The sequence below is a fragment of the Drosophila subobscura genome, chromosome J, assembly GCF_008121235.1.
Source record: "Drosophila subobscura isolate 14011-0131.10 chromosome J, UCBerk_Dsub_1.0, whole genome shotgun sequence".
In the NCBI taxonomy this organism is placed as follows: domain Eukaryota; kingdom Metazoa; phylum Arthropoda; class Insecta; order Diptera; family Drosophilidae; genus Drosophila; species Drosophila subobscura.
In genome coordinates, this window is record NC_048532.1 from 13,051,467 (window position 1) to 13,066,022 (window position 14,556).

At 50.0% G+C, this 14,556-nt stretch overlaps 1 protein-coding gene and 1 long non-coding RNA gene across 2 annotated transcripts in view; both read left to right on the forward strand.

The window, feature by feature from the left end:
* Positions 1-14,556, forward strand: part of LOC117892961 — an 80,647-nt gene that overhangs the window by 61,640 nt on the left and 4,451 nt on the right. Inside the window, exon 7 of the long non-coding RNA XR_004648773.1 lies at positions 7,817-7,914. This is a non-coding gene — a long non-coding RNA (uncharacterized LOC117892961). The remainder of the gene's footprint in view (positions 1-7,816; positions 7,915-14,556) is intronic.
* LOC117892960 (titin) lies at positions 1,628-6,065 on the forward strand. Its single transcript, XM_034799293.1, is given in 4 exon segments — positions 1,628-2,217; positions 2,302-3,591; positions 3,636-3,752; positions 3,755-6,065. Coding segments are annotated over 4 exon segments (3,543 nt in total). The 5' UTR covers positions 1,628-2,214; the 3' UTR covers positions 5,888-6,065.

Consider the following 14,556-nt stretch of genomic DNA (forward strand, 5'->3'; position numbering starts at 1 on the left):
TTACTTTATTCCCCCCCATTCCTGCATCCTCCAAAAATATTCGCATACTCATCTCTCTCTCTCTCGATGGTGGCCTGCCTGCCTGCCATGATTTCACAAGTGGCGATGTGAATGATTGCGATAAAGATGGTGCTGGTTCTCAGCTGGTTCTTGGGAATCAGAATGGGCCTGGTTATGGTTGGGTTGGGGACACCTCTCTTTATGATGGCTCGATAGTTCGGTCGGTGCTGGTTCCCCTGGCAGCGCTCGCTTTCGTTCTCGCAAAATTTATGGTTGTTTACAGCAGATTGCACACTCCATTTGTTTTGTTTTGCACTTACTGCCACTTGACACACATTGGTGGGGCACGCAAAACCTTAGGATGAGTTCTTGACTCTTGAAGCAGACAGACAAAACTTACCCAATTTTGTCCTTTAATTAGTCGTTGCGCCAAAAGTGAAAGTGCTGCTGAGGGTGCCGTGGATCCTCCCCCAAGAACATCATATGCATGATTTGTTGAAAGTTTTAACTGCGAACTGCCACTCCCTACTCCTCCTCCTGCTTGCTCTTCTCTTTTTTGCTTGAAGGAACAAGCTGCTTGTTTTGCCAAGTTTATGAATTTCATAGCCAAAGTTTTTCCCCAGCGCATAACATGCGCACAACTTGTAAGCTGTTGTTGTTTTCTGCTCTCCCCATGCTGCTGCGGCGACTGCTGCTGCTGCTGCTCCTTGTGCAGCATATTTTCGCAGAAATCTTTGATATCTTTGCTGCTTGGCAGGGTTAACAGGATACACTTTATTACCCAACCCAAGCAGCAAGCTCCGCTCTGCTCTGGATGTTGTTTTATTTGGCAATTAGCTGAATTAGTAAGAAAAGGACGCCGCTTCACCGCTTAGAGATGTTTCGATGAAGTTATCGAGATGCGTCGTGAGTAATGTGAGATCAGCTATCGAGTGCATGCAGATTAGGGCTGGAGCAACATCGTGACATACATATGTCAACGATGTTTTTTGTTCAATCAAAATTGGCTTGACTTGAATAGTTTGGTGTAGCAACAAAAAAACCTCACAAAATTTATCAACATTCTTTATTTTATTTCCATTCTTAATATATGTCTTAAAATAAATCCAATTGCAAACATCGCTGTGTCGCCTGCTCTAATTTCTAGGATATCGATGTAGTTCTGTAGCAATGAGCCTCTGTGCACCTGCCATACGATATTTCGATGCCACCTCTCGAGTCGTGCTTTCCTCGCGATCGATGGCATCGCTATCGATGTTTGCTATTGCAATTGCCATTTCACCATTTTGTATAAATTAAGTTTCCTTATTTTCAATCAGAACTAATATTAGCAATTAAATATCAGTACAGTTAGGAACACGTGCCAGCCGCAAACGAGCGAGTGACGCGTCGCGACCTTTTCCCAGCCAACAAATTTGAAGGCAGTTCGTTGAACTGTTTGTACTCTGCGGCAGTACGCAAATTACCGATAGCCATGTGCGCGCAGCTATTAATAAAAATACTACGTACATGTGTATGTGTGCGGCTTATGTGAGTGTGTATGTGTGTATGGAACGACGCCAAATACTTGCCGCTGTCATTTAAATGTTCGAATCTTGTTATTATTATTATTATTTTTGCATTAGATCTTGTTAAGAGTGTGACCGATGCTCGCACTTGACCGTGAAACATTCGACGAAGCAACGAACGACAAAAGGCAACAAAACCAAAACAATGTGAACGAAAATGAAAGCGAAACGTGGAGTCCAATTGATTGTGGAGTTCCATTTGGTTCCGCACTGGGCAATCATCGTATCATATCGTGTGCCCCAGCAACTGAACCGGCTTCCAGCTGATGCTGAGGTGGAGTCCAAGACGAGACGGAGAGGCTGTAACGGCGGAGGGAGGCACTTGAGGGCTGGGGCTTGAGTGGCGCATGTTAAAGCTTGCGCTTGCAAATCCCAAGCTCTCCTCTGCCGTGGAGCTCTGTGGCTTTTGTTACCGTTTTGCTGGTATCGGTGCTGTCATTCGGATTCGGATTCCGATTCGGTTTCCGTTTGCTGTTTGCTGGCAAACAAAGTGCCGGTCATTGTTTGGATTTGCGCTGGCGCCGCGACGCTCAGCGCCGCACGGCAAACATTAGAGCGTATAAATATGCCGACAAATTGCGACTATTAATCATTCGACCCATAGATTCCACCGACAAAACAATTAGCTTGGAGATCTATACCCAAAATGGTGAATATCGCAGCAGCAGGACCACCTGCCATCCATCAAGATTACCTCCAACCATTTCCCTCACCATTTCCCCACTCATTGCAGAAACTTTTCATTGCGTGCATCTTCATTGCCGCAGCGACGGCTGCAGTGATTCCTGTCGAACAAGCCAGGCACCGTCGCGACGTCTCCGAGATCGTGAACGAGTACGTCCCGCCAGCAGAGGAAGTTGCCCTCGATGCTCCCCTCGGGGACATCGCCCAAGACTCTGCTCTCGTGGGAGAAGATGGATACCGCTACAAGACAGTGCGACGACTAAAGCTGCGTCATCGTCGTGATGTGTCCGAGATCGCCAACGATTACCTGCCCCCATCTGAAGAAGTTGTCACCGAGGCCGCCATTGAGGAAGCTCCCGTTGAGGAAGCGAGCCAAGACTCTGCCGTTCTCGCCGCCGATGGATACCAATACAAAACGGTCCGTCGCCTCAAGTACCGTCAGCGTCGTGACGTTTCGGAGATCGCCAACGATTACCTGCCACCATCTGAAGAAGTTGTCACCGAGGCCGCCATTGAGGAAGCTCCCGTTGAGGAAGCCAGCCAAGACTCTGCTGTTCTCGCCGCCGATGGATACCAATACAAAACGGTGCGTCGTCTCAAGTACCGCCAGCGTCGTGATGTCTCTGAGATCGCCAACGATTACCTGCCCCCTTCTGAGGAGGTTGCTGTCGATGCCCCCGTTGAGGAAGTTCCCGTCGAAGAGGCCAGCCAGGATTCCGCTGTTCTTGCCGCCGATGGATACCAGTACAAGACTGTGCGCCGCCTGAAGTACCGCCAGCGTCGTGATGTGTCCGAGATTGGCAACGATTACCTGCCCCCATCTGAAGAAGTTGTCACCGAGGCCGCCATTGAGGAAGCTCCCGTTGAGGAAGCCAGCCAGGATTCCGCTGTTCTTGCCGCCGATGGATACCAATACAAAACGGTGCGTCGTCTCAAGTACCGCCAGCGTCGTGATGTCTCTGAGATCGCCAACGATTACCTGCCCCCTTCTGAGGAGGTTGCTGTCGATGCCCCCGTTGAGGAAGTTCCCGTCGAAGAGGCCAGCCAGGATTCCGCTGTTCTTGCCGCCGATGGATACCAGTACAAGACTGTGCGCCGCCTGAAGTACCGCCAGCGTCGTGACGTTTCGGAGATCGCCAACGATTACCTGCCCCCATCTGAAGAAGTTGTCACCGAGGCCGCCATTGAGGAAGCTCCCGTTGAGGAAGCCAGCCAAGACTCTGCTGTTCTCGCCGCCGATGGATACCAATACAAAACGGTGCGTCGTCTCAAGTACCGCCAGCGTCGTGATGTCTCTGAGATCGCCAACGATTACCTGCCCCCTTCTGAGGAGGTTGCTGTCGATGCCCCGTTGAGGAAGTTCCCGTCGAAGAGGCCAGCCAGGATTCCGCTGTTCTTGCCGCCGATGGATACCAGTACAAGACTGTGCGCCGCCTGAAGTACCGCCAGCGTCGTGATGTGTCCGAGATTGGCAACGATTACCTGCCCCATCTGAAGAAGTTGTCACCGAGGCCGCCATTGAGGAAGCTCCCGTTGAGGAAGCCAGCCAAGACTCTGCTGTTCTCGCCGCCGATGGATACCAATACAAAACGGTGCGTCGTCTCAAGTACCGCCAGCGTCGTGATGTCTCTGAGATCGCCAACGATTACCTGCCCCCTTCTGAGGAGGTTGCTGTCGATGCCCCCGTTGAGGAAGTTCCCGTCGAAGAGGCCAGCCAGGATTCCGCTGTTCTTGCCGCCGATGGATACCAGTACAAGACTGTGCGCCGCCTGAAGTACCGCCAGCGTCGTGATGTGTCCGAGATTGGCAACGATTACCTGCCCCCATCTGAAGAAGTTGTCACCGAGGCCGCCATTGAGGAAGCTCCCGTTGAGGAAGCCAGCCAGGATTCCGCTGTTCTTGCCGCCGATGGATACCAATACAAAACGGTGCGTCGCCTGAAGTACCGCCAGCGTCGTGATGTGTCCGAGATCGCCAACGATTACCTGCCCCCTTCTGAGGAGGTTGCTGCTGAGGCACCCCTTGAGGAAGCTCCCGTTGAGGAAGCGAGCCAAGACTCTGCCGTTCTTGCCGCCGATGGATACCAATACAAAACGGTGCGTCGCCTGAAGTACCGCCAGCGTCGTGATGTGTCCGAGATCGCCAACGATTACCTGCCCCCATCTGAGGAGGTTGTGACTGAGGCCCCTCTGGAAGAAGCTCCCGTTGAGGAAGCCAGCCAAGACTCTGCTGTTCTCGCCGCCGATGGATACCAATACAAAACGGTGCGTCGCCTGAAGTACCGCCAGCGTCGTGACGTTTCGGAGATCGCCAACGATTACCTGCCCCCTTCTGAGGAGGTTGCTGCTGAGGCACCCCTTGAGGAAGCTCCCGTTGAGGAAGCCAGCCAGGATTCCGCCGTTCTCGCGGCTGATGGATACCAATACAAAACGGTCCGTCGCCTCAAGTACCGTCAGCGTCGTGACGTTTCGGAGATCGCCAACGATTACCTGCCCCCATCTGAAGAAGTTGTCACCGAGGCCGCCATTGAGGAAGCTCCCGTTGAGGAAGCCAGCCAGGATTCCGCTGTTCTTGCCGCCGATGGATACCAATACAAAACGGTGCGTCGCCTGAAGTACCGCCAGCGTCGTGATGTGTCCGAGATCGCCAACGATTACCTGCCCCCTTCTGAGGAGGTTGCTGCTGAGGCACCCCTTGAGGAAGCTCCCGTTGAGGAAGCGAGCCAAGACTCTGCCGTTCTTGCCGCCGATGGATACCAATACAAAACGGTGCGTCGCCTGAAGTACCGCCAGCGTCGTGATGTGTCCGAGATCGCCAACGATTACCTGCCCCCATCTGAGGAGGTTGTGACTGAGGCCCCTCTGGAAGAAGCTCCCGTTGAGGAAGCCAGCCAAGACTCTGCTGTTCTCGCCGCCGATGGATACCAATACAAAACGGTGCGTCGCCTGAAGTACCGCCAGCGTCGTGACGTTTCGGAGATCGCCAACGATTACCTGCCCCCTTCTGAGGAGGTTGCTGCTGAGGCACCCCTTGAGGAAGCTCCCGTTGAGGAAGCCAGCCAGGATTCCGCCGTTCTCGCGGCTGATGGATACCAATACAAAACGGTCCGTCGCCTCAAGTACCGCCAGCGTCGTGATGTCTCTGAGATCGCCAACGATTACCTGCCCCCATCTGAGGAGGTTGTGACTGAGGCCCCTCTGGAGGAAGTTCCTGTAGAAGAAGCCAGCCAGGACTCTGCTGTTCTCGCGGCTGATGGATACCAATACAAAACGGTGCGTCGCCTGAAGTACCGCCAGCGTCGTGACGTTTCGGAGATCGCCAACGAATACCTGCCCGCAGCTGAGGAGGTTGTGACTGAGGCACCCGTTGAGGAAGTTCCAGTGGAGGAAGCCAGCCAGGATTCCGCCGTTCTTGCCGCCGATGGATACCAGTACAAGACTGTCCGTCGTCTGAAGTACCGTCAGCGTCGTGATGTGTCGGAGATCTCGAACGATTACCTGCCCGCAGCTGAGGAGGTTGTTGCCGATGAGGCTCCCGTTGAGGAGGTTGCCCAGGACTCTGCCGTGCTCGGCGATGCTGGCTACCAGTACAAGACTGTGCGACGCCTGAAGCTGCGCCACCGTCGTGCCCTGTAAGCACCTTTAAGAACTGTACCTGCGGCTCGTTCACGACTCGAATCATTCCCCCATTATAACCCCCTCCGCCCCACCAAGAACCACCCACTATTAGGCTTTAAGTCAGAAGGACTTCTGTTTGCTATTGTTTAACGATTGAAATCAACGAAATAAATCCAACGAAAATTGTTATAATATAGAGAAATGTACAAACATGTGTGTGTCGTGTGTGGCCCTTTCCACCTGTCGCGGGGGTGCGGTGGCAGCCACGAGTGGGTGGCCAGCAGTGCTGCCCACTCGATTCCATAAATTGTATACCTTTTCGCTTAGTTATGACAGCAACAGTTAAGCCCATGGCTCAGCGCACAAGAACGCAATTATCCAAAAACGACGCCAGCAACAGCGAGCACGGTGTCCGGGATGAAAGAAGGGTGAAGGGTCAGCACACAGGTCCTGGTCCTGGTCGTGGCCCTGTTTCTGCCACCTTGTTCGTTCGGTCGCAACTTCAACGTGCTCTAACAAATACTTTAAGCTATGCTTTTGAAGATGTTAATCTCATGTCAAGTCCACTTTACACACAACGTTAAGGGCTTGCCTTTGCCCCGTCCTGGACCTAGCACTGGCCGTGGGAGCCGAGTCCCGGGTCCTGGCCAGCAGCAGGACAAAGTCACCCATTGATTTGTGTGTGTGTGTGTGTGCGGGGTGTTGGCAGGAGGGCCAGCAAAAAAAAGTTGTTAAGTTAAAAGGCATTTGAACCGCAACGCCGAGGAGGATTTCGGTCAGCGCTCCTTTTTGGGGATCTAACAACTTCCTTTGCACGCGCCTCCCAACGATACCAAAACGATAGAGGTCGCTCGGGGTAGAGAAGGGACTCTCGGACAGCCCCAACTAATAATAATTTATCGATCCCCTAGCCAAAGTAGTCACATACGTGGGTTGCCCTATGATTTATGGCAGCCAGCAGGGCAGGGACTTCTCTCTCTCTCTCTGCGTGTGTGTGTGTGTGTGTGTGGGCCGTGCCCATGCTGGGGTTCTGGCTTAGGCCTGGCCTGGCCAGAGGAGGAAACTACGCTATCCAAGGTGCCAGACAGGCGGCCAGCGCAGTGCCAAATTGGTTTAATGTGCGGTTAGACAACTTATTTAACGTTTTCAAGTGGTTAGCCCCGCAGATGTGGCTGTGGATATGTGTGGATTGGTGGATTGTTGGATTGTGGGGACTGTTGTTTATGTGGAGCAGGGACAACGGCCGTACCCAGGCAGTCAGTCAGCGATTTGGGCACTCAGGTGGGCACAGCACTCATCGCCCGAGGGGGGAATCCGACAACAAGGCAACATTCGTTTTGTTGCGCTTTGTTTGGCCACATAAATCATGCAACGCCGTTATTTACTCGTCTACTCAAGAGCTGAGCCGAGTCGAGTCGAGTCGAGGCGAACTGGTTACTTATGTACGTACGTACGGCATGGCCCCTACACTATCTCCATCTACAAGTAGGGCCCCAGGCCCCTAAAGCAACCGTCCGTCCCCATACGCAGATGCATCATCCACTTTTGGGCACGAATCGTGGAGAGTTTTTTAGGGTAAAAGTAGGAGCAGGAGAAGGTGCATACACTTGGGGAAATAGTGATTGAAATGTAACAAGGAAATAGATAAAAGGTAACATTTAAATGGGCATCAACTTTAAATATTACTTAGACTTTTGTTGGGAACAATTTCCAATTCAATTTTCAATGTTTGACTTCCACTTTTGGGCTAGTCTCTGCCGCTTTGGGCAGCTGAGAGTTCAACCAAAATATTCACAGTCTTTGGTGCAAAGTTTTCTGGTTTTCTGTGTGTTGAATTAATATTTCGAACCCACCCAAAAGTTCCCATTTTTAATGCCTTTTTTATTCCATTTCGAATTTGAATTTCTGCAAGCAATTTATCATACAAATACTTTATATTTCGAACAGATTTACAACCCGCAAAATAATGCTGACTTCATACAATCCTGGATGGGAGTGGGTGGAGTGGAGGGTGGACACGCATAAATCAGTTGAAAGCATTTCGGGTGAGTACGCCATCAAATGTGCAAAATTATGACACCATTAAAACAATTATCTACGCCAAGTTATACGATCCGATAGCTTGAGACAAGGACTTCTGCACCCTTGTGAAAAACGAAACTACTTTTCGAGTGGGGAAAATCGCATAAAAATGTTATGAATTATTTGAAATATTTTCAATTACCGAGAAGGGAACTGGAGACCAACCAACCCGACAGTAAATAGATTTATGGTCTGGCCAGGGCAGCGGCAGGACATTCCCGAGTAGGAGTAATGAAAGTGAAATTATGGCCAATGCCATGACCCACAAGAGCCAGTGGCAGTGCCTCAAATTCAAAGCTTGATTAAAATTCAAAAGTTGCCTTCCCCCCCGACACATGCTTGGCCATAATTTATCAGTTAATGTTGGGTCATTATCGTAGGCGGTTTGGAGTGTGGGAATGTTCGTTCTGTTGATCCCACTGTGGCGCCAAATCAATTCCTGCCGCTGATTAGCTCTGTCCCCTTGCTCCCATCCTGCTGCACATGCAAATAAAATGAGTCCGGAACCAGGACAAGATTTGGAGATACCAATGCATAGCCCCATTATGACATAAGCCAGGGACATGTCGTTCTGTCTGTCTGTCTGTCTGTCTGTGTGTGGGGTAAACATGGTGCTGCAACTTTATGACCACAATATAATTTATTCAATGCCATTTGGCCACGAAGGAGGAGGAGATGGCGATGGAGGTGGAGGCGTGTGGCACAAGACAAGCAATTGACATTTTTGTGACTTTTGAAAACTATAAAATGTGCAGCTCCGAACATGGCAAATGGCGAAAGGCACAAGCACAAGCACAAGCAAAAGACTCACCCACAGGCGGGGCCAGGCCAAGGCGAAAGCATAATGATGACGGACATAAAGACCACACAACAGACAGCTGTACGAGTATATGTATAAAGATATACTCGCAGAGAGACTCGGGGCACTGAGCTGGGCATAAAAATAGCCCGCACAAAGAGTGCGGAGAGGGGAGGAGAAGAGTGGCTCGTACATACAGTTGTTGTTGGTTGAACAAAATAATAAAGTTGCTCTTGATTATGTGTGTCGCTCTGTTGGGTGTCCGTTGCCCCGTCACTCCGTCCTCGTTCTCGTCCTCGCTCTCGTGCTCCTACCCAAAAGAAGTCCGGGTAAATACTCGTAGTCCAACAACTAAACTAAAATTGTCAGCGCGTCATGTGTGGCAGGACTTACAGCACATTACACGTCCTGTCCACCCACGAGAATATGATGGTCGCCAGTGCTGGACAGGACAGGACAGGACAGGACCTTTGCCATTTGTCCAGCTCGTCAGAGCAGACACACACACAGAGACACACTCAGTGGAAGCAACAAGAGAGAGCGGGAGCGAACTCTAGGGCCGCATGCCGTATGCCGGATATCCTTTTTGACATGTCATTAAATTTTATATACACAATAATTTTTCACAATTTGCTTTATGACCATTTTAAGAGCCTTCTCCACCACCCGCCCGCCACAAGTTGAATATTCTAGCACCGAGAGACACGAGCAACGCCAAAGGCCAAGACAAACAAAAGGCAACACAGAGACAGACAGACAGACAGACAGGCAGACAGACAGGCACATCACAAATAAGGTTCGAGTGTGGAAAATACCTCAAGTTTCGAGTTAAAATAATGATGGATGGACGATGGACGATGGACAGAGGGCAGCAGCAACAGAGTTGTTGAGTTGAAATATTCAATCATTTTCAGGGGTTTACTTGTGCTGCTAAACTGTGGGGCGTGCCCATAAATGAAGTTTTATTGCAGGAGGATTAAGACTTCATTTAGCATTCCGTCAGCTCAGAGACTGTATATGGAAAAGCAATCAAGATTATTACTATCAACTCTACTGCCGAGTGCCTGCCCGGATTGGTAGTAATTTGAAGATACATTTGCACCGGCAGTCATTTTGGGAATTAAATATCACTCGACAACTGACTCCTGGTTTTGTGTGTGTTTGTTTTGAGCAAAAGGACACCCGAAATTCCATCAATTTGCCAACCTGTCATTCGTCGTGCCACACACCACACCACACCACACCACAACTGTCCTGCTCTGTCCTGTCCCCTGTATCGTATTATTATTTGCAATCATCTTTTGAGGCAAGTCCAAACACATCAAACCGCAAAATGATTATGGCACCCAAAACCTGCTGCTGCTGCTGCTGCTCCTCCACACAAAAGTGAGGCAAACCGAAGGAGCACTTGACTTTTACTATATCATTTTACGGTCATTAAGTATTATTTTGTAAATCGAACGAAACATTCGCCCCGTTTCCGCTTGTATCTGTACCTGAGGCTCCACCTAAGCCTTTGTTTGCCTGCCTGCGTGTGTCTGCCGTGTCTGTGTCCGGCATTGCTAAATTGCTGAAAATTATACGTTTTATTATGATACTCCTTGGCCGTAGTGGGGGTCAAGTGGCTTTGGTTGGACTTATAGCCAAAACCAAAACGAATCGAATCAAATTGAAGCAAAACGAAGTCTCCGGTTACAAGTGCCAGGCAGCCAGGCAATCAGAATGCAAAGCGAACTTGAAAAGGATTCTCCGGGGCAGGATGCCAGAAGTCAGTCAATGATTTTGGGGCAGGGTAGGAGCTCCCCTTGCTGCAGTTGCTGCTTCAGCCATATGTGTGTGTAGTAGTTGTGTCAACCAAGTCACAGTCTCTCGCTCTCTGTCTCTGGTTGTAAGGGAAATCTTCTTACAAAACATTCGCTCAAGTTTATTCAAACAAACTTAGATAACGCATGGAGCAGCCACGACCTAGAGGTGCTGAGTGGAGCCAAGACCAAGAGGTGCAGAGTGGGGAGACTCGAAGACATCCTGATCTAGGTGGGGAGCAGCGCAGAGACAAAGGAGCTGCCAATCAGTCAGGCGGAATAAGCATCGCCGCACGAGTGTCCCAAAAAGCTGAGCGCACAACCAGAGCTCCCCACAGCCGACGGCCTCCGTCTCTCTCTCCCTCTCTCTTCCAATTACAATGTCTTTTGTTCTAATATATTTGCGGGGGGGAGCGGTGGCAGAGAGAAGGAAGACCGAAGCTAGACCCTAGCTAAACGCTTACTTTCTCTCTCAGTTTTGTTGGCCGTCTTTGTCGTTTTTGGCCATTTTGTGTCTGTCTGTCTGTCTGTCTGTCTGCTACGTTGGCTCGGATTAAATGTATGACCGAGGAGGAGCAGTTCAAAACCATGATTACACTTCAATCTATTTTCTCCTGTCTTACAGTCTCCATTTTGTTTTATGTCTCTTTGTGTGTGCGTGTGTGCGAGTGTGTGTGGGGATTCGGCTGAGAAAAATGCGTTTCAAAGACATATAAAATGTTGAGACAGGAAAGGGAAAGGAAAGAGGTCGAGTATTGGATATAAACCATTGAATTTAATCAAAAAGGATTTAGGTCTTTCGCTCTATGTGTATGTGTGTGTGTGTGTGTGTGTGTCTGCCTGTGTGGGTTACTTTGGCTTGACCTTGCGCCTTGAAAAATCGCGCACTCTGCCACGTGCCACCTTAGCAGCAAACCACCGAAACACCCAACGAAAGCTGCCACATGAAACGAACGAAAGTGGTCATAAAGCGTGGGCGTCTCTAGTGGCACGAATAGTAGTAGTAAAAATAAGTTTTAGATGTGCTAAAAAAGGGGAAACGATCCAGCGATAGATGTCGTTATTATTATTATTTAAATAAGAGCTAAAAAGGTAGAAATACATCGAATCCAAGGAAATGTGTAGAGGAAAGGCAACAGAGGTTGAATTGCCAGAGGAAATGGACTTGTACTTTGTGGCTAATTTCCTTCCTGGCGCTCGCTTTTAACCTCTCCAGGCGGCTGCTGCCTTTCACCTTCACTTTTTCACCTTGACTTTCACTCGAAATCCCCCAGACAGACAGGACGCCTGCGGTGCCCAGTCGCCATCTTAAATGCAGCTCAAAAAGGCAGACATTTCCAGCAAATGTACAGGCAAAATGCATAATTAAGTTATTAGCACGAAACGAGCAACGAAAACATTGAGAGCTAACAGAATTATCTAAGCGGAGGGGAGTGGGAGAGCGAGCTGTGGGTTGGACAGAGTCAACCAACCAGCGGCAAGTGCTGAACCGTCTGCAGGTCTGGCCAACCACCAGAAGGCAAAGGAACAGGCAGCAGCCACAGGCAGACCCAGATCCAGATCCAGAGCTTCAGAGTTGAGTTCTGTGGACGGAGGGCAGTGCGTGCAGCAGCAGCAACAAATTCGTTAGTCGTTTGTCCACACCTTCCCCGCTTGGCGACCCCCGGGCCGGCTCTCGTCGTCATCGTTGGCAAAAGTTGTGGAATTATATTTCCTATGGGCGGCAACCAAAGTCCGCCCCTTCGAGCACACACACACAGAGCAGAGAGTGGCAGACGCTGTCCCTGCCGACATGGATTGCTCAGACGCTATAATTTGTAATCATGCTGAGTGCAGCGGCGTCCCAGCCAAAAAGGGGGTTGCATGGTCAGGAGACTCCAGCACAGAGGCCTGATGCTGATGCTGAGGCTGATGCTACGAACGGATACGGGATCCAGCAAGTGGTTGTTGACTGCCGGATGCTTAGGACGAGGTCTTAGCTGTTATTACGCTCGTGTGTCACTTTTACAGGGCCGCAAACCAAATGCGTGCGTGTGTGTGTGTCTGCAGGTGGGGTTCCTCTCTATCTCTACGACTCAAACATATATTATGCAGCATCTGGTGGTGCACGTCCTGCTGCTGCTCAATCCTGGCTATCCTGTGGCACTGTTGCCATCCCGCTTGCCTCTGCCTTTGCTTTGGCTTTTTTGTGACGTCTGCAGACATTTTGCCAAGTTAATCTCCGGTTTGTTTTCCTGATAATGGCCATGTCAACGGTACATTCTGATGCGCTCTCTTTCTCTTTCTCTTGTGTCTGTCTCTGTCTGTATTCACATTTGCATGCATGTACAGTATGTATTTATGTATTTGCAGTTGTAGTTGTCTGTGGGCTTCCCCTTTTTTCAACTGTCTGTCTTTTTGATGGACTCTCTGTGTTGGCTGTGTGGCTGGCTCTCGCTTTTCATATTTACCCTCTGTCAGTGGACTGCACAGAGACAAGTGAGAGCGAGAGTTTAAGTGGGTAATCCCTGGCAAGGGGAGAAACGACTACTAAAATACCCTTTCGCCAAGTTTTGACTGCTAGAAAATGGAATAATAAGCAACAGCTTATTTTTGGTTCCTTTTCGAGATTTATTTGAGAGAAATATGGAACTTCTAGGGAACCTTTTTCCTAGTAGAACACAGAACTCATTCGCAGCTAGACATATTTCAGTATAAACAAATATTTTTCGTTAGATTTCGAACTAAACTTTAGTCCTCTCCCAGCTCTCCCCTCTCTGGCATGGCCAACATACCCCTAAATCATCAAATACCCTCGCTTGTTCCGCACCCACACACGTTACGTGTATTGGGCCTCAAAATGGTGTTGTGTCCCAGACACGCCCACAAGTTTTAACACGGTCACGCCCCCAAATTAATCAAGCGTCTGTTGCAATTTTGGACCAACTGTCACCGGAATGGCACTGGGATGAGGTCTCCGGTCGCCGGTGGCCCGTACGCCGGTCTCTCTGGCATATGCGTGGGCGCATCCTTGCTGCGGTTCAATCTGCTACTGCAGCAATCGCATCAGAATCCGGCCGCCACCTGATGATGAGGTTGACGGGTCCAGAACTGCCACTTGTTCCGCTGCCAAGGCTGCTGCTGTGTGTGTGTGTGTGTGTGCGTGTGTGCTCCCCTTTGTGGGTGTCACGAGCGTACCTGGTGGCTCGGTGGCTGCCTGATTTTGACAAGCACAATTAGGGCAGCCAGCACTCTAAACGGATTGGAATCGGGATTGGGTAATGGCGATGGATGTGGAGCGTAGAATGGAATGTTCCTTGTGCCTGTGTGTGTGTGGCATCCTCGTTGTTTTTCCAATGGTTTTGGCAAGAATGGAGAAAAGAAAGCGTTTAAATTAATTGCAATTTTAAGCAGATTGAAAGTTGTTAAACAGCGAACCAACTGGCTTACAGCAAAGTGAACGTTAATACCCAAGGCAACCCAATGGAGATGCATGCCCCATGCATGCATGCATCCTCCACTCCCCCACTTTGGCTTCTGTTGCACGCACACATCCCCCACACACACACACACACACTGCACTTAAGATGATAATCATGTTTACGTGGCGCAAGTTAAATTGCTAACGTAATGGACTAACAGCAGGTGAGGCGGAGTCCTGCCTCGAGCAGGCGCCTGCAGCCTGGAGACGGGAGACTGGAGCCTCGAGCATCTCCTCATGCGTGCCTGGCTGTCAGCGGCACATTTCGGCTGCTTCCAAGTTGGCCAACGAGAATGGCAGAAGGGAAAAAAACGAGCCATTTGTTTGGACGTGAGATGAGGTGGGAATGAATGAGGAAGGAGCAAGACCAGGGAGAGAGAGTGGGTTGAATTGGATTGGATTTGGAGTACGATGAGGGGGCGAGGAGTGTTCTGTACTGCTTGCTCCTGTGTGGTGTGCGCTTCATTGGACAACTGAATATGCAAATTGAATTGAGCGTATTATCGACGGGGGGTGGGGGGTGGACAGGCGGAGGAACAAGTGC